The following is a 24,096-nucleotide window of genomic DNA, read 5'->3' on the forward strand; positions in this document are numbered from 1 at the left end:
GTAAGATATACATTACCTGTCTTGCAGTTTTTCTAGGTTTATTTCTTTATATCTGTAGCCAGGATTTTCAGAGGATCTCCCCAGATTAAAGCTGATCCTCTTTAACCTTGAATGAATCCACAGCCTTTTGTTTTCTGTGGAAACATAAGCATAACCTCTTCTCCAACACAACGTATTTTTTGGCTTCCATTTTGAAGTTAAGACATTTAAAAAATATATATGATAGTTTAGTTTAACAGTTTCCATAATCCAGTGTTTCTCAGCAGCTATCATTTGTTCATCAGCAATCAGAAAATTAAAACAGCACAATAACATACAGGATCCAGACTTCCTGTATACTTCCCATCTCTATGTGGCTTCTTTTTTTATTACTTTTTCTTTAAAGACTTTATTATTCTTAAACTATTTATTTTTATGACTGTCTATACCCTTTTTATTAAGCCTACACACATTGTTAAACACAGTGTAACCTGTTTAGAGGTTTATTTTTCCATCTGAACCTGTTTTACTGCATATCTGTAACTTTTTGTGTCTGCATCAGTAAAATCTTAAACTGCTGCACAGCTTAGCTCATGGCGAGCTGGCAGCTCAAGCCTGTAGACTGCAGCCAGGAGATGTGTCTCTGTACTGCAGCCTGCATGATGAGAGTCTGCAGGACTAGGAAGCCATGTTTTTTGTGTGTTTGGAGCCTTTTTATTTTTTAAGCTTTCTCAGGTCTTATGTGGAAATATGTGCCTGGATGTTGGATGCCATTTGTAGCTAGTCTTGCTCTGTCCCACCAGCCAGCTCCCAAATCACAACACGGAGTTTAGGCTTGTTTCTGACTAGCTCTTATAACTTAAATTAACCCATTTCTATTCATCTGTGTGGTGCCACGTGGCTCATGGCTTTTACCTCGCATCCTGCATGTTTTGCTTCCTCTGTATCTTGCTGATGACTCTGCCTTCTTCATAACATTCTCTCTGCCCCCAAAATCCCACCTTGCTATTGGCCATTTAGCTTTTTATTGAACCAGTCTGAGTGACACTTCTTTACAGTATACTAAAAGATTGTTCCATAACAATTACAAACATAAGCTATCACCTCCTGCCTGAGAGTTAGGTTTTAAGCTATTTCATTTCTATTATCTTTCTACATGATAACTGTATTTCATTGATCTTTTAGTCATTTCTTGTTGATAGTAAAATACTACTTGGTTAACTGAGAAGATTGAATTGAAAAGTTTGAATAAGCTAGGAATTCAGATAATTTTCATTAACCTTTGAAAACTGAGGATGCCTGGGGCTGGAGAGATTGTTCAGTGGTTAAGAACACTGGCTGTTCTTACAGATGACCTGGGTTCAATTTCCAGCACCTATATGGCAGCTCATAACTATCTGTGACTCCAGTTCCAGGAGATCTGACACCCATACACAGACATGCATGTAGGCAAAACACCAATGCATATAAAATAAATCTTAAAAAAATTCTTTAAGGGGTTAGAGAGATGGCTCAGAGGTTAAGAGCATTGACTGCTCTTCAGAGGTCCTGAGTTCAATTCCTAGCAACTACATGGTGGCGCTCAACCATCTGTAATGAGATCTGGTGCCCTCTTCTGGCCTGCAGGGACACATGCAGGCAGAACACTGTATACATGATAAATACATCTTTACAAAATTTTCTTTAAAAGGAAAACTGAGAATGCCTTTTAACACTAGAATACTTAATTTGTATTAAATTATAATCCCTGTAGGAAGAAATACAAGAAAAAGAAGTCCAAGAAGAACAGAAAAGAGTCTAGTGATTCAAGCTCTAAAGAGTCCCAAGAAGAATTTCTAGAGAATCCTTGGAAGGATCGATCAAGTAGGTTCTCACAGCTGACTAACTCAAAACATGAAACATTAACTGATTAGTCAAGATGTGAATGTGTTTCTTAATATCTTTCATGCAGAGGCAGAAGAACCATCAGATCTCATTGGCCCAGAGGCTCCCAAAACACTTGCCTCCCAAGATGATAAGCCTTTGAAGTAAGTAGCAGTGTACAGTTGTGGGGTTTGGGCGGTTTTCTTTGTTGTAGGTCATTTGCTTTGTTTTCTGCAGTGCTGAGTATGCTCATGCTAGGTTAGCAGGCTGCCACTGCTGTGCCTTCAGCCAGTAGTAGTGTATTTGCAGTATTTAAAGTATTTTCTTAGCTTGGTATGGTGCTTATGCCTGTGATCCCAGCATTTGGGAGGATGAGGCAGGGAGATCGGGAATTCAAGGACATTCTAGGCTACATTGTGATCTCAAGGCCAGTCTGGGCTACATGAGACTCTGTTTCTACAAAATAAAAACAAGATCTTCAACTATCCTTCAAAGCCCCTTTCCAAAAGAAGGAGCATATGGTGAGTCCCAATGCTTCTCTGCAAGGAGCTGTGATTTCTAGCCCTCTTTAATCCTCATAGCACTTTCTGTTTCTTCTATGCAGTGTAATTTTTAAAGTTTGTATTAGTTTATCAATGTTGTATCGGGGAGGGAAAAAGGAGGGGGAGGCATTAGAGGACAACTTTTAGAACTTGGTTCTCTCCTTCTACCATATGGGTGCTAGGGATTAAACTCAGGTCAACAGACTTGACAGTAAATGTCTTTACCCTCTGAGCCTCCTTGGCAGCCCATGCAATCTATTATTTATGTTTGCCTTAATAGTGTAGTGTAGTTACCTTTATAATTGTATAAATTTTGTAAGCTTCAAGTTTAATAGGAATGCAAGAAACCATCACTGAACTGCTTTTAAAAACTTATAATAAAAGACAAAAGATAATTTTTACTGTATGGTATTATTGTTTGTTACAAGTTATTTTGAGATCTATTATATATTGGGTTTTTTTTTATAGAGAATGAGCTGAGGACAGAAGCAGTAATAGTAATACCTGATGAATTAACCCACAATTATAAAGTGTGAGTCTATACTTGTGAATGTTAGTTCTTTTGTTCTTCCAAATTATTTATACATTTCTAGGTTAGTAATATAGCTCATAGTACCATGTTCTCTAATAAAATGTAAGTAATTCACACCAGGCACAATACTGCTCAGCACTGTTGTTCTTACTGCTATCTGAGGGAAAATGATTTGTGCTCTCCTTTTCTGTGGCGATAACTACTGTGAATTCTGAATTACTTTGTAGTTATGGCCACGCTCTGTTACCTGGTGAAGGTGCAGCTATGGCTGAATATGTAAAAGCTGGAAAGCGAATCCCACGAAGAGGTGAAATTGGCTTGACAAGTGAAGAGATCGCATCATTTGAATGTTCGGGTTACGTAATGAGCGGTAGCAGGTACTTCCTTGACATTGAGTCCATTTCCATAATTGGCTCTCTTCCTTCTTTCTTCCTACTAGGATTGTATTTGGTGATCTGTTTTCATTAAGTGACTATTTCCTAGTGGAAATAGAGTATACATATACACACATGCGGACGGACACACACGGTACTGGTTTCATTAGAAGAAACATACTTAAAAAAGGTTTAACTGCGTATAAAACTTAGCCTCAAACTCTATAATATCTCCAAATTTAAAGAAGCAATCGTTTCCAGTTTCATTTCTTATTCATATTTTAGTATAATTTTCCCCCTGTAAAATAAAAAATGAGTTAAATTCAGCCATCTATCATAAAGGAATGTAGGCTTCCAGTAGTGAGGAAAGAATTGTCCCAAGGTAATCTTCCTCCAGTTCTCAGAGGACCAGAATTTCTGGAACAGAATATCAGTTACGAGTCATGAAAGATGTCAGATTCAGCATGAGGAAATAGGACTCTGGAAGAATCAGAAAATACCTGACTAATCGGGGAGAGGAAGGGCAGGAGTACTGAACTCACACTGCCTGTGGATTCTTTAAGATTACAAACTACTTATTAAAATAGTTAACTATTTTGAATTGATACCAGAGACCTCTGAAGCATCCCTCAGAATCTTAGATTTCTGAAAAGCAGCATTACTTTGGAGGATGACGGTATAAGGGCGAATCATTAGAGATGTAGCGATCAGTAAGGAGGTCAACATAGCCATTTTTGTGATTGAGATGATTGTTTACATACAAGGTCCCAAAGACTCTTCAGAGGGTTAACAAATGGTTGTATATAAAGTTATTACAGAACCAGTTGTTCTACAGACAACTAGAAAATATAATTTAACATATCATTAATATATATTAATATAATTAACAATGTATAATATATAAGGAATTATAATTAAACATTTATAGTTTAATATATTATATAGTATCAGAATATGAATGATTTAGAAATAAATCTTAACAAAAGAATCCCCAGACCCCCACAGGGAAAAACTATAAAATGTTAAGAACCATTAGGGGGATGGACACATTGCTCAGTGGTTAATAGCACTGGCTGCTCTTTCAGAGGACCCAGGTTCAATTCCCAGCACTCACGTGGCAGCTCACAACCAGCTGTAACTCCAGTCCCAGGGATCTGAAGTTCTCTTCTGGCCTCTGCAGGCACTACACATATGTGATGTACAGGTATACATTCAGGCAAAACACTCATACACATAAAATAAAAATTTAAAAAATTTAGCTGGGCGTGGTGGTACACATCTTTAATCCTAGCACCTCGGAAGCAAAGGCAGGCAGATCTCAGTGAGTTTGAGGCCAGTCTAGTCTACAGAGAGTTCTAGGACAGCCAGAGCTACACAGAGAAACCCTGTCTTGAAAAAAATCAATCAATCAATCAATCAATAAATGAAACATTAAAGAAGACATATCAAAGGAGACAGACCATGTTTAAAGATAGGCTAGCAATATTGTAAAGTCAGTTCTCTCAAATTTATCTATAGATTCAATAAAATTTCAAACTTAGTAAAGCTGTTTTAAAGTGTGTTTGTTAGACTAAAAGACTAAGAGTAGCCGTGTTAGTTCTGAAGAAGAGTAGGCAAATAAGATGTGACCTACGAGAGAGGAGAGTTAAGGCACTTAGGATTTAGGAAGCATAGTGAATAACCTAATTATTCAGTGGATAAAATGCAGAGTCCAAGGACAGTTATACATGTGTGGAATTTTGTGTATGAAAGAGATAGCATGTCAGATCTGTGTAGAAAGAAGTATTCAGGAAATGGGATAGGAAAAATGTCATCCGTACGTTAAAAGAAGAATGCAGAACAGTGAATCACCAGATATAAAAAGCAGTGCCACTAGATTACATACTTTCAGAGAGGGTGCCTTTTAGATAAAACTGTATTTTCTAATCAAAACAAAATGTGCTGCCCAGAAATTTGCCTAGGCTGAAAGTATGAACTTGTGTCCATTAAATGTGCAAATTCCAGGCTCAGATAAGATTCTTGGGATACACACAATTGATAAAGTATTGGTAATGAGAATATTGAAATGAACAACTATAAAAGAAATGACAGAAAGGGCCATTTATCAAAAGAATACATATGTCCTATACATAAACTAAATGATGTTCATTTTTATTGGAAATGGAAATCAAGACCTCAGTGAAATACTGTTTGTCTACATTTAATAGGAAAAGGTTCAAAGTTCTGACAGTGCCAGATATTGAAAGGATATGGTGCCACAAGAGCTCCTAAACAATGCTAGTAGTATATCCATTAACAGTGTGACATTGTGGAAAGTTGGACTCTCATGTGCAGTATAACCAAGCAGCACTACACTGGGGTGCCCAAGAGAAAATCTTTCCCACAGACTAGAGACAGGCATGTGGGCGTTCATTATAGCATCATTCTGTATTGCTTTCTGCCCCATGTAACTGCACAGGACACTCACTATACTCTAAGCAACCTAAGTATATTGCCATTTCCTCGACTCTCCCATCTTATCCCTAGATACCGTCACACTAACCTGAAATGATTCTCTCCTCTTCTTACCCAGTCTTTCCTGGTTTTTCTAGAGATAAGTCTCTTCAACTAATTATGTAGGGTTTGGGTACATATGCACAAAAGAGGTCATTCATTTTTCTCTCTGAATAACAGACCTTTTGAATCCAACATCATAGTTTTCCTCAGTTTCTATATATTACTCATCTAACTTTTAGACTGAATCCCCCTTTTCTTTGTGAAACTTCTGGATTCTAAGGAAATTAAACTAGCCACAGAATTCCTCTTCAATTATAGATTTAGACTTGATTCTCTTCTTTGTATTAGTAAAGTTGAACATTGATGTACCACTTGATTAATTAAGATAAATCTTTCATTTGCCCTGCTATGGACTCCACAAAGACAAAAACCACTATTACTGGCTGGGCATGGTGGCACATGCCTTAAATTGCACCACTTGGGAGGCAGAGGCAGGTGGATCTGTGGGAGTTTGAGGTCAGCCATGTTAGCCAGAGTTATTTCATGAAACTCTTTCAAAAACAAACAACCCCCACCCCCAAAATACACATCACCTAAAATATTTAATAAGTTTTCCATTTCAGTTTATTAGAAATAAGGAAAACAGAATTATGTCTTTAGTATGTGAAATGAATGATAATATCTACTATGTTGACAAACATTGGAGATCATGAATACTAGCAATAGGTTAAAGGAAAAGGGGCATCACTAGATAAAATGTAGAGTCATTTGATGACCCATCTCCAGGTTCTGTTGTCACCTTTTAAGTAGATTCTATATTAAGAAAGGATTCATGAGGATATGCTGTAGGAATTATTAGTAAGAAATTAAGTCGAAGATAAAATTGTCTTCAGGCATCGCCGAATGGAGGCTGTGCGGCTGCGGAAAGAGAACCAGATCTACAGTGCGGATGAGAAGAGAGCCCTTGCATCCTTTAACCAGGAAGAAAGACGGAAGAGGGAGAACAAGATTCTGGCCAGCTTTCGAGAGATGGTGTACAGAAAGACCAAAGGGAAGGACGACAAGTGACGACTTGCTGGCTTTACAAGTGGGCAGTTTTAACAAGGGAATTGTGGGTTCTAGACATAAAAGAAGGTTATTGTTTTGTTTGTGTTTGGGGTTATTTTTTGATGTATGGTTTCAAGTAGTCCAGGTTGGCCTCAAGCTTTGTAGCCAAGGATACTCTGAACTCTTGGGTGTCCTGCCTCCATCTTCCAAGTGTTGAGACTCCAGATGGGTGCCACCATGCCCAGCCAAAAAGGCTGTTGTGCTCTGAAGTGGCTTTTCAGTGCTTCTGTGCCTTCGGAATCCTTCAGTCCTTCAGTAACAGATGCTTGTTGATATAATTAGTAAGTTACTTGGGGCTTTTTAAGATTGACCCTAACTTTCTGGTTTGAAAGTCCAAATTCTGAAGGAAATCCTGCAATGTTAGGAAGGCGGCATAGCGAGAAAGTGTCAACAGAATAAGAAACTTCAATCGCACTCTGTGATTTGGTGTGAATATTTTTAGCTCCATTCAGTGTCTGCCCCTACCCCAGCCGAACTTGGGAATTTCATATCTCTGTCTTGAATGTGTTACAAATGGGCTAGACAGAAACTATGTAGGAGGCTATTTCTGTTAACAAAATGATGGTGTTGCTGTAAAAGGCAATGCTGGAATTTGAAAACTGACTTGTTTCTATAGTCAGCCCTAGAAATGTATTTTGGGCTAAGTCTACCTCCGCTCTAAAAACAAGCAAACCAAAAGTCTAACTCACATATGTGTGGAATAGAAAATGTGAACATTAGATGTTGTAAGTTCTTAATAAATTACTTAAAACAGTTCTTTCCATGGCCAGGGTATAGCTCAGCATTAGAACATGTGCTTAGCATGCGTGCGGCCCTGAGCTGCATCCCCAACAGTGCAAAAAAAATTTTTTTCAAATACAGTCTTGGGAAGTCTGTTGTCGTGCCAATGTAAGAGGACTATTTCTATCTAAACTGATATTTAATGATAGGATAATATGTAAAAGAATGAGTGTCAGGAGTGCTAATGAGGGAAAATATAAGTCAGTATTTTAATTAGCTGTTTCATGATGATGAAAGTAAAATAGTAAACGTTTTCAATTGTGTCCTTTATGTAGTTGGATTTCTTTTTTGAGACAGAGTCTCACTATGTAGCCCTGGATGGCCTGGGACTCCTAGAGTTCTGACTGCCTCTGCCTTCCTGGTGCTAGGATTAGAGGTGTGTGCCACTGCACCTGGCTATCAGATTTGATTTTAAACATTGTTAAGCTCTTCAGCTTTTTTATATCTATCAATGTCTTTAATCCTTAACTTTGTAGAAACGCTCCTCACTTTATCACTGTTTGATAAGTTTAATATATGTTCTGGGGAAATGTGTTTTTTAACCCACAACTGCTGAACTGATCAGCAGTTAGCATGTAGTAACATCTGTGATCTTTGGACTTGAAACTGTTTCACTGTATCTATACTTCTCAGTCTAGTAAGTCTGTAGTTTCCTAAAGTTTAATGGAAGCTAGGTTCCAAAGTTGGAAGTCTTATTAATCCATACACTTCCTCCTGTAATACAATGTAAAGTTTATAATCCCTACTTTAAAATTTATTCTGTAGGGGCATTATTTTTTGTTAACTGGCTCCTAGCAACTGGATGAATATGTTTTTATTTTTCATAGGCAATGTAGTTTAAATGTGACAAGTTTGTGGCGTATAAGTATTATGGGTTTTATTTTGATTCTTCTTCTCCATAGAGTAGATATACTCAATGAAAGAAAAGGTAGGAATTTATTTCAAAACCTACCATTCCTTGCATCGGAGGTCATTTGAATAAGATCTGCAAAGAATAGTGTCAACGACAGATCCTTAAAAAAAGTAGAAGGCTAAAAGTATTTTATTTTCAGCTGATTTGTGTTATTGCTTCAAACTGTGTTTTGTCACCGGAGCTCTAATTCAGCCATTGTTTCCCAAAGCAAATCTTCCTGGTTTACAAAACACACACACACACACACACGCACACATTTCTAATCAAACAAAACATTGAGCTAGGAAATTTCTTCTTTGTTACATTCCCAATGAACAAGATAGTGGCTAGAGTTCTGTCTGTATTCTTCCTAGTTCTGTCTGTATTCTTCCTAGTTCTGTCTGTATTCTTCCTAGTTCTGTCTGTATTCTTCCTAGTTCTGTCTGTATTCTTCCTAGTTCTGTCTGTATTCTTCCTAGTTCTGTCTGTATTCTTCCTAGCTCTGTCTGTATTCTTCCTAGTTCTGTCTGTATTCTTCCTAGTTCTGTCTGTATTCTTCCTAGCTCTGTCTGTATTCTTCCTAGCTCTGTCTGTATTCTTCCTAGCTCTGTCTGTATTCTTCCTAGTTCTGTCTGTATTCTTCCTAGTTCTGTCTGTATTCTTCCTAGCTCTGTCTGTATTCTTCCTAGTTCTGTCTGTATTCTTCCTAGTTCTGTCTGTATTCTTCCTAGCTCTGTCTGTATTCTTCCTAGTTCTGTCTGTATTCTTCCTAGTTCTGTCTGTATTCTTCCTAGTTCTGTCTGTATTCTTCCTAGTTCTGTCTGTATTCTTCCTAGCTCTGTCTGTATTCTTCCTAGTTCTGTCTGTATTCTTCCTAGTTCTGTCTGTATTCTTCCTAGTTCTGTCTGTATTCTTCCTAGCTCTGTCTGTATTCTTCCTAGTTCTGTCTGTATTCTTCCTAGCTCTGTCTGTATTCTTCCTAGTTCTGTCTGTATTCTTCCTAGTTCTGTCTGTATTCTTCCTAGTTCTGTCTGTATTCTTCCTAGTTCTGTCTGTATTCTTCCTAGTTCTGTCTGTATTCTTCCTAGTTCTGTCTGTATTCTTCCTAGCTCTGTCTGTATTCTTCCTAGCTCTGTCTGTATTCTTCCTAGTTCTGTCTGTATTCTTCCTAGCTCTGTCTGTATTCTTCCTAGTTCTGTCTGTATTCTTCCTAGCTCTGTCTGTATTCTTCCTAGTTCTGTCTGTATTCTTCCTAGTTCTTTAGGCCCATGTAAAATCTGTGTAGAACTATTGTAATTGAAATACTTATTTTGTTCTCTAAAGAGACAAGCTAGTTTCTCACCTCTTCACCAGTTGTTCATGGGATTTTCTCTCCTTTTTTGAATTTGTTGTACAAAGATAATAGTAAAAAATAGAAAAGTTGCTCAGTCCTACCACATGTATTGTTACAAGTATTCTGTGTTCCTTGTATGTCTTTGTCACTCAAAGTGTAGAGTAATTTTGTCTTGAGTATTTTAAAATTGTGTGACCAGGCTTAGGAGTCTTATTGGGAAAGTAGGAATACATGATGATTCACTGTGAAGGTAGAAACAAGACCAGAAATAAATATGGGTGGTAACCCGTCTCTGTTTCATTGTAATAATAAACATGATGAAGTGTTCTAGAAGCCAAAACATTCCCTTTCAGAGTTTGGCATTGAGGCTTACCTTATAGTAGAAGAGGTCTGTGAGTAGGAGAACCTTTCAGACTGCTTAGGATGAGCTACAGAATTGTTGCCATTTTGTTACCCAGCATACCCATAAAAATGTGTATCAAGCCTGGAGGTAGGCACAGAGAAGGACCAAACAGCTAAGGGCCAATGGGTGAACTTTAGCAATGTTTGAAATTCAACTCTGTACTTGCCAGACTCCAAAATCATGATGTAGTGTTGAGAAAAATCTTTTCAAAAACAACAACAACAAAACTTACTACAGAATGGATAATGAATAAAAGCAAAAACGCAGTTGGGTTGTGTACTACAAGTTTATTATTCAATAAATATTATGTGGTTTGATGTGCTGTTTCATATTTTTAATGTATTGATTGTTAAAGGAGTCCTCAAATGTGACACAAGAATCAGACAACTTTAAAAGGGATCGACTCCAACAAAATTTGTTTGGTTTCAGTGATGTCCCTCAGCCATTGTTCTCGGAATCGAATACTTCCTGGTCTGTAGAGGAAGGGAAAAACACACACACACATGCCCACACAAAGTTTTTATAATCAAGCAAAACGTTGAGGCAGAAATTCCCTCCTTACATTCCCAGTGAGCAAGATTCTGGCAGGGTTCTAGCTCCATTCCTTACCGTCCTTTAAACCTATATAAAAAGGCTTTTAGAGAGCTGTAATGCAGTAACATGGGTTGTTACATGTGAGCGAATTCAGTGTGAGTTTCCTGTGGATCTTTATTGGAAGGGGGTCCTGAAACATGATTTCATTCTATAGTCCAGACAAGTCCGAAATTTACAACAATTCTCCTGCCTCAACCTCCCAAGTGCTGGGGTTATAGACATGAATTACAATGCCTAAAAGGGATTATTAATCATAGTAAACTCAGTATAATTCTGAAGTTTTTCTGAAGAGGGCTAGGGCTGTAGCTCAGTAGTAGAGTATACCTGCCTAGTGTGTGCAAGGCCCTGGGCTTGATACCCAGCAACACACACACACACACACACACACACACACTCAAGCTTTAAAGTTTCTGGAGAAATAACAGACATGACACACTTTGCCCTACTTTGTTCTATCAACTAATCCTTAAGTTTCTAATTACAGGAAAACAATTTTCTAGACTAATGCTAGACTCCTACTTTTAGCCCATACTGTAGGGTAAGTGGTCAAAGGTGAGGTGAGCCCTACATGAATTGTCTGTGGCCGTGGGCCTGCTGGATTCCTAGAATGTGACAACCTTTGTCTCCAAATTTTAATTACCTTTGAAGTAGTCCTGAATTCTCAAAGACATAAGAGACTTCAACAGGCATATCCTAAGAGAGAAGGACAAATGTTAAGCCTGGAGCAGCACACCAATGCTTAATTCTCCCACTCTTCCCTTATCCATAAGTATATATTTGCATTTTCAGGACCCATCTTCTTTATTAACTGGGAGTCCATTAATTGGTTCTGTGTCACTTCAATCTGATTCTGTCAAAGATGTGTTTGGTCACAGATACCTTAAGCTACACCACAGGATTGGAGACAATTGCTAGAGGCGTGTGTTTCTCAGTAGAGCATGATTCGTTCGGTCTTTTGCCCTATTACTTTTGTTGGCAGGGGGAGGGGTTGTGCTTGTTGAGTGTTTTTATATCAAGGTTTAGTTTTGTTGTCTTCTTTCCGTACTCCAGTTTAGTCAGCCATGCCTCTCACCTCTTAGGAATGGAACCAGAAGGAAATAACAGATGAACAAGGTTGGGCAATTTTCATTGAAGCAGGGGTTTTGCTATGCTACCAGTACTGGTGGTACATACCTGCTGAGGCAGGAGGATCAATAGCTACAATAGTAAGACCCTGACTAAAAAGGAAAGGAAGCCAGGCATGATGGCACCTGTCTATAATCTCAGTACTCTGGAGGTAGAGGTAGAAGGATTGTCACAAGTTTGAGGCCAGCCTGGTCTACCAAGTGAGTTCAGTGTCAGCCAGGGCTACATAGCAAGACCCTGTCTCAAAAAGTGGGGAGGGTTTGGGGATGTAGCTCAGTTGGTAGAATACTTCTCTAGCATGTATTAAACCAGTGTCACATAAATTGAGCATAGTGACACATGCCTGTCATCCTAGCACTTGGGATGTAGAGGCAGGAGGATCAGAATTTTTGGGGGGAGGGGCGGGGGGGGGGAGAATCTTGCAGCCTGATGGACTAGCAGCCAGAGTGCTTTTTTATTTATACAAAATTTAGTAAGTAGGGATGCATTCATGTTCCAAAACATAGATCATACCATTTTTGTGTTTGGACATGTGTTTCACTTTTTCTTGTTCCTTTTTTAGTCATCATTGGTAAATTATGATAGAACAGAGTTATCTTTTCCAATCATTTTCCCTCAAGTTTTGACATCATTGATGAACAGAGTTATCATTTTTAATCATTAACCCATAACCCAATTTTTATGAATCTAGAGGTATATGACAGCCTGTGCTCAGGCCGGTAGCTTCGGTTGCTTCAAGGATGCTAGACCAAAACAAAATTTTCAAGCCAGCCCACACATATTGCCATGTCCGAAGCAGTGGATTATTAACTCTTCAAGGTCAGAGTGCCCAGGAAAAATCCTCAGGCCAAAGCTGCTGCACTTATTATTCAAATTCTGACGTGGTAACTTAAGCTAATCTAACTTTGTTGCTGTATATGCCACATAATTGTCGGAGTGTACAGCGGGAAGAGGCTTGCAGTCTGAACTGTGGCCAACTCCTCTAGCCCACCGAATCTTGTTGACCTTTTTGAGTGTACCTTTTTGATTATCTTGTTCCTCAGTAAGTAGGGGACAGATATTTCAAGAATGTCTCACAGCCTCATAAAGAGACCTCTGTTTTCTCTATGTGTGTCACAACCTCCAGGGCGTGAGGAAGACCTTCAAGTAGATAAGGATATCTCCCTAAAAGTGGGAGGGGTAGTGTGTTCAGGACTTTCCTTGGGGTCTTAGAAGCAATACTCCTGGAAGAATGCATAAATGATTCATAAGAAATTTTCCATCAGCCGGGCGGTGGTGGCGCACGCCTTTAATCCCAGCACTCGGGAGGCAGAGCCAGGCGGATCTCTGTGAGCTCGAGGCCAGCCCCCCTGGGCTACAGAGTGAGTGAGGATCAGAATTTCAAGACCATCCTCAACTGCATTTCGAGTTGGACTATATGAAACCCTGACACATAAAAAAGGAAAAAAGACAGGAAGGAAGAAAAGAAGGGGAAGGGGAAAGCAGTAGAGAGAAGAGGGAACAGGCAATGCACGTTTCTGGTTTACTGGAGGAATAGCAAGATCAGAGTGGCAGAAGCAGAATAAAGAGGAAAGGCTAATAAAGCAGAAATAGCATATATATGCATATATATATATATATGCATATATATATATGCATATATATATGTATACACATAAAGACATACATATATGCTAATAGATATTAGATATAGCTCATAGGCCATTGTTACTCAGACATAAGCCTCTAGGTGTGCGCTGTTAGAATTACCTAGGAGTTTGTTAAGAATGCATTATCTCAGCTGGGTGGTGGTAGCCCACGTCCTTAATCCCAGCACTCACGAGGCAGCCAGAGGCCTGTGGATCTCTGGAGGCCAAACTGAGCCAGAGCCACACAGAGAAACCCTGTCTCCAAAAACCAAAACCAAAACCAAAAAAACCCCAAAAAATGTATCATCTCTAGACCTACCCAGACCTGCTAAATCAGAATCTTCATTTAACAAGATTTTCGAGTAATTTCCATGCACTTTGAAGTTCCAGAACTACTTGGGGGACATTTTATACAAAGGACTGGTGGCTGGAGAGGTGGTTCAACAGTTAAAGAGTGCTCCTTCAGAGGACCCATGGTAGGCAGCTTACAAACTGCCTGAAACTCCAGATCCAGGGTATCTGAAGCCCTTTTTTGGCCTCTGTATGTTAGCTGCACTCATATGCACATGTGTACACACACACACACACACACACACACACACACACACACACACACACACACACACATAATAGAAATAAATCTTTAAACACAGGACTGACAGAAATTTACTTTAAAGGGCTCAGTCTAGCTGGCTACTACATGTGGGCAAGGACGGAAGGAGAGAGACCAGTTAAGCTATTGAAATAATCCTGAGGGGGGGGTGGAGAGAGAGAGAGAGAGGGGGGGGGGCAGTGGGGAAGGATGTGGGATTCTGTACGTATTTTCTTAATGGTTTAAGGGAAAGAGAAGAGTCAAGGAAGAGGCATCAACTCAGATGCAAAGACTTGAAGTGGGTTAGATGTGGGATGGGAAATCAAGCATTCAGTTCTAGGGCTGGGGACGCAGCTCAGTGGTCAAGCACTTGCTTAGCATTCCAAGGTCCTAGGTTCAACCTCCAGAACCACAGCAACAAAGTCAGTTTTAAAAACAGTAAGTGAGATGTTCATTAACTCTCAAAATATGCTAGAGATTTGGAAATCATAAGGTCTAAGTGACATTCATTTTTCTTATTTTTGAGGTGAAGGAATCATACTATGTCACCAAAGCTGGGTATAAACACTTTTTAAAAAAAGTTCTTTTCTAGGTATAAACATTTTTAAGTTTCTTTCCTTTTTATTTTATTATTTATGTGTATGTGGATATGATAAGATAAAAAGATTATTGAATCTATTTTTAAAAAGGAACTGCTTGTTTTAAATAGGATAAATAATGAAAATTTTTATCTGAATTTGTCAAATGATAATGGACTGGACATTGTTAATGTATATAATGGAGTTTTTTGTCTGAATCTGTCAAATGTTAATGGACTAGACATTGTTAATGTAATTCTTGACTGTATATACTGTATATGCTTTTTCTTATATTATAACTGTATTTTAGACAAAAAAGGGGAAATGTGGTTGGTATATTGTGTATCCTAATAAACTTATCTGAGGGTCAGAGAATAGAACAGCTACTAGATAGACATAGAGGACAAAAAATGATGGCACACACACCTTTAATCCTATCACTTGGAACAGCCAGGTGTGGTGGCACACACCTTTAACTCCAGCACTTGAGATCTCATATCTTGCTTGGGAAAGACACACACCTTTAATCCCAGGAAGTGATGGCAGGAAGCAAAAAGGTTTATAAGGCGTGAGGACCAGGAACTAGAGGCTTTTAGGCTTTTAAGCTTTGAGCAGCAGTTCAGGTGAGATCCATTCTGATGAGGACTCAGAGGCTTCCAGTTTGAGGAAACAGGATTGGCTGAGAAGTTGGCAAGTTGAGGTGAACTGTGGCTTGTTCGGATGCTCTGATCTTTCAGCATTCACCCCAGTATCTGGCTCCCGGGTTTGTTTTTATTAATAAGACCTTCTAAAGATTTGTGCTACATGTATGAGTGTTTTGGCTGCATGTATGTTTGTGCACCCACGCATGTGCCTGGACTGGAGTTACAGATGGTTGTGAGCTGCCATCTGGGTGCTAGGAATCTAACCCAGGTCCTGTGCAAGAGCAGCTAGTGCTCTTAACCACAGAGCCAGCCCTGGATTTTATTTTTAAATTGTGTGTGTGTGTGTGTGTGGGGGGTATATGCTTATGAATATCCAGAAGCTATAGTGTAGTGTGAATCCTAAATTGGTCTTTTAATAAAAATCCCTGAGCCAGATATTGGGGTAAATGCTGAAAGATCAGAAAGACAAAGGAACAAGCCACAGCCACCTCTTACCTCTAGGACGCCTCAGCCTGAAAAAGCTTCAGTTCCTGTCTCCTCACGCCTTATATACCTTTCTCTGCCCAGCCATCACTTCCTTCCTAGTACTGGGATTAATGGTGTGTGTGCTTCCCAAATATGTGAGATCTCAAGTGCTGGGATTAAAGGCGTGTGACTCCCAAGTACTGGGGTTAAAGGTGTGTGCCACCACTGCCTGGCATCTATGTTTAATCTAGTGGTTTGTTCTGTTTTCTGATCTTCAGGCAAATTTTATTAGAATTTATACCCAATTTCCCCTTTTTTGTCTAAAATAATAGAAGGCTATAACTAATATAAGAAAAACTATATACAATAAATACAATAAGTATATACAATATATACAGTCAAGAATTACATTAACAATGTACATTCCATAAAATTTGACAAATTCAGAGAAAATACTCCATTAGTTATCCATTTTGGTGAGTCCAAAGTGTACCTAATTCACTTTCTATCCTAACTTGTATTACCAACTGAAAACTATCTTTAGATGTTTTTCAAACTTATACACTTTACACCTCTTTGGTGAGTTTCTTTTCGAATTTGTTAACAAGGAAAACTATAACTATCTAATCTTCAAACTCCCTCAGAGACCCAAGAAGGAAATAATATTAACTGAGTAAGCAGGAAGTGCAAACAAGTGACTTCCAAAAAATGTGAGAAATGACAGAAACAGCTGGCTGCCTGAACAATCACCCAAGGTTCCTCTGCAACATTGGGGCATCCATCTTTGGCCTACAGGCCTAGCATATTTGACAGATTCATCTGTGAAGCAGGATTTTTTGAAGGGCTGTCCTACTTTTTCTTGGCAAGATTCGGCAGGCAGTCCTTTCTTTTGTGTCCTGCTTGTCCATTTAGACAGCATACTGTCAGCAGTTGAGGTAAGGACATTTTCTTGCCCAGTGGCTAACTTTTGCCATAAAGAAACTCCATATGGAGCTTCTTCGATGCCCATCATCTTCTCTGAAGTAGATTGGTGCTGCCAGGAGCAGACATGTCTCATTGTCATAAAAAAAAGAATCTATGTTGTTAAAACATCTTAAATGTCATATTCTGTAGATTTCTGAAGTGTTTGAAGATGGCCTATCTAAAATATATCTGTTTGACCTTGAAAACATACCTAATATGACTACAAATTTTATTTTAATCGGTGACTAACTACTAACCTGCATCTCTTCAGTTCCTAATTAGTTGGTAATTATAACTTTCAAGGACTAGCAATTTGTATTACTTGTTAAATGAACTGTATAGGTACAATACCTTAAATAAGATTAGAAGTATATGTACAGTATGTTCTAACAAAATTAATCTCAAATTTGTATCAATATAAAAAATTTGTATACAATATAGAAAAATCCAATCCAATGTAAAATATTTAAAACTAGTAGTTGCTTTTTAAAAGTAGATTCAGTAATCTAACTTTTCATCTTATCATATCCATATCCTTCCTTTTTTCTTTTCAGAGTAGATTCAATAATCTACCCTTTTATCCTATCATTTCTATATAATACATTTCTATATCACTAGAGGTCTTGGATCCTGTGGAGCTAGAGTAGTTATGAGCCCTGTGACTTGGGTCCTGGGAACCAAACTCAGCAAGAGCAGCAAGCGCTCTTGTCTGCTGAACTACCTCTCCAACCCTGCCGTAAACTCTTGGGTTCAAGTGATTCTCAACCTCCCGAGTGGAGTGATAAGAGAAAACTGTGTGCCACTGTGCCCAACTTGAGGTTTTGCTTGTGTTTGAAATGTAGATCTTGCTGTTGCTCAGGATGGTATGTGAATTCAAATGATCCTCCCATTTCAGCCTCCTGAGCAGGTGGGACTATAGGCATGCATCTACGTACTCAGCTCTGGGCCATAGTTAAAGCCATATGACTGGATAAAATAAGTACAGAGAATGGGACTGGGTATTGGGACATTTCACCATGAAGTTGCTAGTGTGAGGCAGGCACACCAGTACCTGCTGCAAAGGAATGGTGAGTGAGGCACACGGCACCCCAGGAGATGCAAAGTGTTGTGGGGGACAGAGTGATCGTCATTAAGTGCTGCAGCTGGACCAAGTAAGATGTGCTGGAGATATAGCTCAATGCAGAGTAACTGCCTAGCATATACAAGGCCCTGAGTTCAATCCTCAGCACCACGTAAATAAATAAGTAAATAAACAAATGGCTTGAATTTGCTAGAGCGAGCATGGTGGTACACAGCCTGTGATCTCAGCACTGGGGAGGCTGAGGCAGGAGGATCGTGATTTCAGGGCCATCCTTGGCTATCTAAGTAGTTAAAGATCAGAACCTGTCCCCACGAAAACCCAATGTTTTGCAATGTGGGGGTGGGGAGTTGATGATGCCCATGACTAAAGATGTCATCATTGCTGAATCTTCACTGAAGGGACCAGGATGCAAAAAAAAAAAAGAGCTTACCGGAGGTTTGCTCTTGTTGAACTTGATGGTAAAGTAGGCGAAAGCACTGACTCTTGCCAAGGGTCTTACAGCAGTGGGGGCACTCCAGCACACACGGTAGATATAGTGGAAGGAGTGAACTAAGTCTTTCTTCTCAATAAAATCTGCATAGTACACCCAGCGAGTTTGAAACCCCGAAGTCTTTTTCAATGGATTTAGAGAAACCTCACCAAGAAAGAAAAGCAGAATCAGTTCAGTTCAGCAAAGGTGGTACATAACAGTCAGGGTTACAGATTCTGAATTCTTAACATTTTTTTATTTTGATTCAAACTAGGAGCAGCTCTCAATTATTCCCACAGTAGAGGAGAGATGGAATAATCTGAGAATGCAAAACATTTGAGATGAGCTTTGGACTGTGGTGGAAGCAGAATGAGGCAAGGGTTAAGGTGTGTATGGACACACCACACTTCATGTCCTCACTTGGGAGGCAAGTGTGGGGCTAAATTGGAGAATAATTAGTGATTGGAATAGCTGTTCTGCTTAGCTTACCCCAGGAGACCTACATGGATGACTGGAAGGTAATGAACCCAATCAAGTATCTGTAAATTTGGACTTACTTCATTTGTTGTTATATGTGGTTTAGAAAAGAAGGGCGAAGTTCTGGGGGAGATTTCTCAGTAAAGGCACTTGTATGCAAGCCTGAAGACTTGAGTTCAACCCCCAGGATCCATGTAGAGATAGGAGATATGAACTAACTCCACAAGGTTGTCCTCTGACCTCTCTACATGTGCACTGTGGCATGTGCATGACCCCACCTCCTACTCACACAATAATAAAGTATAAACATAAAATAAGCCCAGAAGAGGAATAAGTCAGGCAATTGGATTATTCACATGCCCTCAAAAGGCAGGCTGGGGGTGGGGAGGTGCAGCTCAGTAGCAGAGTGTTTGTCTCATGTGTGTAAGGCCTTGGGTTCGATTCCCAGCACGGGTCTTTTTGACTCTTTGAGACAGGGTCGCACTACATAGTCCAGGCTAGCCTCAAACTCAAGAGTTCTTCTACTCCTCCTCCCAAGTGCTGGGATTACTGGTATGTGTTGCCATACCTGGCTTAAAGAGCCAGTGTGCAGATATTAACTGAAGACCTTGGGGTATCTCCTCTGTCTGAACCTACTTTTGCTGTAACGATGGGAATGGCCAACTAAAATGAACTATACTACTGACAGCATCAGTATCCATTCAAAGCCAGGTATAGTGGTATAGGACTATAACTCCAGCCCCTAGGGGGTGAAGGCGAGTAGATTGGGAGTTCAGTCATCCTCAACTACCATTCCAGGCCAGTCTGAGCTACATAAGTCTCTGTCTCAAAAAGGGGAGGAAGGCTGGGGAGATATTTCAGTCAGGAATGTGCCTGCTGCGTAATCATGAAGACCTGGGTTCAATTCCCAGCACCCACTTAAAAAGCCATGTATGGGGATCTCTGTGAGTTCGAGGCCAGCCTGGTCTACAGAGTGAGTTCTAGGACAGCCAGGACTACACAGAGAAACCCTGTCTTGAAAAAACAAACAAAAAATGCCATTCGTGGTGCTGCGTACTTGTAATCCCAGTGCTGGGGAGGCAGAGACAGGCAAATCCTTGCTCAGAAAGTCTGGCATAGTTAGTGAGCTCCAGACCAACCAGTGAGAAGCCCTTTCTCAGAAAAAAAAAGGTACAATTTGGACAGATCCTAAGAAATAACAAAAAGGTTAACAATTCCACATAGGCATATGAACGAGCATATTGTTCATTCAGTCCTTTTGGTCCTTCGTAATATTGCATTAACTTTCATTCCTGTGTGCCCTCTCCTGCTGTGGCTCTCCATCTCTCCACTCCTCTTGGATCCTGGTACCACTATTCCACTTTAGCTTTTGTTAGTGCTCACCAGACCCTGGGCAGCAGCCTCCTATCTATCCTGTGTTTTCCTCTACCTCACTTCTCCTGACCACTCCGTGCTGCGAAGCCAGGGCTACTTTCCTCAAGGCCTGGCTTCAAACCTACAAGATTAGCTCTGAAGGCCAAAGAAAGTGAGAATGTCTCATTGTGGCAGGTAAGATTTCCCATGGTCTAAGCCGGGCCGTGGTGGTGCATGCCTTTAATCCCAGCGCTTGGGAGGCAGAGGCAGAGGCTGGCAGATCTCCGTGAGTTCAAGGACAGCCGGGTCCATAGAGTAAGTTCCAGGACAGCCAGGGCTACACAGGAAAACCCTGTCTCAAAAAACAAAAACAAAACAAATTCCCACAGTCTGGATTAAAAACCAGATATAACTTTTTTTTTTTTCCAGGATGTTCAATAGTCAGTTTCAGCACTCATTTCCAGAGTGCTCTAGATGTCCTTCCTACTGGAAACTGTGCATGGTGCATAGTGGACGAGAAGTCAGCCTTTCCTACGTTCTCCAAGGACCACCTGGCTATAGTGGCCAGGGCCTTGGAAACTGCCCTTGGAACTATAGGCTTGGACTGGGCTAGGGGAGCTCACCTCCAATTTCAACGAATCTCCCTTCAGAAAAAGTATATGAGAAGGGATTTCAAGCCATTCTCCTTTATCTACCCTACTCATAATGCAAAGCAGCTGTGCTTCTACTGCCCAGAAGCCACCTGAAAGAGTCAGAGCCAGACACAAGTTGCAGGTGGGAAGACGCTTGATGGGCACGCACATCATTGCCATCTAGGAACTATATTCCAAAGTTACAGCAAAAAAACTATTGATCCTGCGTGGAGAAAGTATCTCAGCAATAGGAGCATTTGTAGTGCAGGTAATGCTGTCAGTTCAGTCTCCAGTACTATAAATGAACATAAAGATAGTTGACCCATCCACATCCCCTCTGTTAACATGAACATACTAATATTGTTGGAGGAAGCTATTTTAGAGATGCTTCTATCTCCTTAGGCCAGCTCACCCCCATTGAATAGGGCAGCATGGACAAAGTATTTAAGTGGAATTTCCTTGGGAAATGTACAGTTAGGATGATACAGATGCATAGCAATATGGCTGCACTTTCCTCTTTCAAAGATTGTCCTACCTTGGGGCTGGAGAGATAGTTCAGTGGTTAAAAATGCTTACTGGCTGGGGAAGCAGTGCACCCTTTTAATCCCAGCATTCGAGAGGCAGGGGCAGATGGATCTCTGTGTGTTTGAGGCCAGCCTAATCTACATAGCAAATTCCAAGCTAGCTTGGGCTACATAGTGAGAGCCTGTCTCAAAAGATTAAAGTAGGGCTGGAGAGATGGCCTATTAAGTATGCTGACTACTCTTTCAGAGAACCTGCATCTAATTCTCAGCATCTACATGGCAACTCATAGTCACCTCTAACTCCAGTTCCGGGCCATCTGACCCCCTCTTCCAGCCTCCACAGGCACCAAGCACACACAGGGTGCACATACATGCATACATGCATGAACAAACACTAGTACACATCAAATGAAAAGATCACTTTTAAAAGAAAAGAATATTACCCTGAAGGGGGTACAACGCTTCCATTAAAAACATAAAACAAGTAAGCAAAACTTTTCAATCTTGATTTTGGAACTCACTAGAAAGTTATGTTTACTTATTCTAGGTGTCTCTGACACCACCCCTTTGGTTTTCATGACATCAAACTTTTGATCAATGGAGGACTTTTTTGTTTGTTTGTTTTTATTGTTGATGTTGTTGCTCAGACCCTGGAGTACCAAACTGGAGGGATCAAAGTCACTTACTGAAATAAACTCCTCAATTTGCTTCCGACCCTTTTCTACTGTGAAATCCCCATGAGAGATCCACTTGATGTTCTTGATGGGGGTTCTGGCTTCTGAAAACAAGGCATGGGTGGGTTAGTTGCCTGGTGGTGTGCTGTTCCAGTAATGAGACAATCCTTTAGGCAAATAAACCACAAGCTTACCTTCCACGAATTCAACAGCTGCAGCCACAACGCTCTCAGCTGTAGTCCGAGCTAGCTCACTTGTCTCGTCGTCTACTTTTTCTACTACCACAAGCCTTTTCTCTTTGACCTCGGGCACAATTTTCTTCTCTTTCACTTCCACGGCGGGCGCCTTCTCTTTGATCTCGGTCACAGCCTTCTTCTTTTTTGTCTCTGGTACGACATGCACAGCTTTGAGTCTCTTTAGCTCCCGCACAGGTGGCACTTCCTTCTTCTCTTTCACCTTTGGCACTGAGATCTTCTCTTTTACTTCTGGCACAGCGGGCACGACGGGCACAACTGGCGCAACTGGCGCAACGGGCACAACAGGCGCAGCAACGGGCACAGCGGGGGCAACAACTGGCACGACTGGCACAACGGGCACGACTGGCGCAACCACCTTTGGGATCTCTTTTGGTTCCACCAGCGGCGCAATTTTCTTTTCTTTTACTTCTGGCACGACGGGCACAACCACCTTTTCTTTCGTCTCTATGGACATAATCTTGTTTTCTTTTGTGTCTGTCACAATCCTCTTGTCTTTTAGGTCCGTCACAAATGTCACCATCCTCTTGTCTTTCGGCTCTGAGATCATCACAGTCTTCTTTTCTTTGGGCTCGGCCACACTCTTTTTGTCCTGAGGATCTGTAATGATAGTCACAGTCTTTTTCTCTTTCTGCTCTGTCCCAGGCTTCTTTGGGTCCTCCACGATCTTACTGTCTTTTGACCCTGTAGCAACATTCTTGGGATCTGGAACGTCCGGTTTTTTTGTCTTGACTGTGCTAGCTTTCTCCACAATCTTCCCCTTCGGGGCTGGGGGCTTTTTTTTTGTTATTCATTTTTGCCTGGATTAAAAAAAAACAAACAACCTCAAGAATTGATTCTATGTGTGCAGGGTTACAGGGCACAAACACACTCACATACGTACACACTCTCTCTTTTTAGAAAAATGTTTTTAGAGTTATTTATTTATGTGTGTGAATGTTTTGCTTACGTGCATGTCTGTGCACCAAGTGTGTATGCTTGGTGCCTGTAGAGATTAGAAGAGGGCATCGGATCTCCTGTAACTGGAGTTACTGACGGTTGCATGCCACCATGTGGATGCTGAGTATCCAACCCGGGTCTTCCATAAGAGCAACAAGTGCCATAAAACACTGAGTCATCTCTCCAACCCCTACATCCTGTTTGCTGGAGGATCAAAACACTCAGGCAACACTGGCTGCCTCTTGAGAAGAGACTAGGGGTAAAGGGAGTTGGACCTTACTTACTGCTGACCGTTTTTATCTGCTTGCTGAGATGGACCTTTCCTCAAAACCAAGGATTTTCCATTGTTCAAACTGAGAAGACTTAAATCAAAATGTAGTAGAGAAATTCCTAGCTTCCGGGCTGGAGAGATGGCTCAGAGGTTAAGAGCACTGACTGCTCTCCCAGAGGTCCTGAGTTCAATTCCCAGCAACCACATGGTGGCTCACAACCACCTTGAATGAGATCTGGTGCCCTCTTCTGGCCTGCAGTCACATATGCTGTATACATAATAAATAAATGAATTTAAAAAAAAAAAAAATTCCTAGCTTCCTTGAATACTAACTTCAAATACTGGCTCTAAATGACCCAGTCCATGCTTTGAACAACAAAGGGTACGTGATTATTTTTAAGATTCCATTTTTTATTTTTATTTTTTTTAAAATTTTTTTTTTAACCTTTTTTTTTTTTTTTTTTTTTTTTTTTTTTTTTTTCCGTTTTTCGAGACAGGGTTTCTCTGTGTAGCTTTGCGCCTTTCCTGGAAC

The 24,096-nt window shown here is 40.3% G+C and overlaps 2 protein-coding genes across 2 annotated transcripts in view; one reads left to right on the top strand and one right to left on the bottom strand.

Moving 5' to 3' along the window:
* Positions 1 to 10,618, top strand: part of Nkap (NFKB activating protein) — a 26,002-nt gene extending 15,384 nt beyond the window's left edge. Inside the window, exons 6-9 of the mRNA XM_052738196.1 lie at positions 1,733 to 1,842; positions 1,931 to 2,006; positions 3,144 to 3,293; positions 6,680 to 10,618. Of these exons, the coding sequence (XP_052594156.1) occupies positions 1,733 to 1,842; positions 1,931 to 2,006; positions 3,144 to 3,293; positions 6,680 to 6,854 (511 nt within the window). The 3' untranslated portion in view covers positions 6,855 to 10,618. The remainder of the gene's footprint in view (positions 1 to 1,732; positions 1,843 to 1,930; positions 2,007 to 3,143; positions 3,294 to 6,679) is intronic.
* On the bottom strand, positions 10,574 to 23,132 carry Akap14 (A-kinase anchoring protein 14; the record flags this gene model as incomplete). The annotated part of the gene is made up of 5 exons (XM_052738204.1): positions 10,574 to 10,774; positions 11,536 to 11,588; positions 18,402 to 18,605; positions 22,113 to 22,204; positions 22,295 to 23,132. Coding segments are annotated over 5 exons (1,281 nt in total), but the record flags the coding sequence as incomplete, so codon positions are not given.
* Positions 23,133 to 24,096: the final 964 nt, after the last annotated feature.

Source organism: Peromyscus californicus, unplaced genomic scaffold (genome assembly GCF_007827085.1).
Source record: "Peromyscus californicus insignis strain IS unplaced genomic scaffold, ASM782708v3 Scaffold_10__1_contigs__length_136768540, whole genome shotgun sequence".
NCBI classification, from domain to species: Eukaryota; Metazoa; Chordata; class Mammalia; order Rodentia; family Cricetidae; genus Peromyscus; species Peromyscus californicus.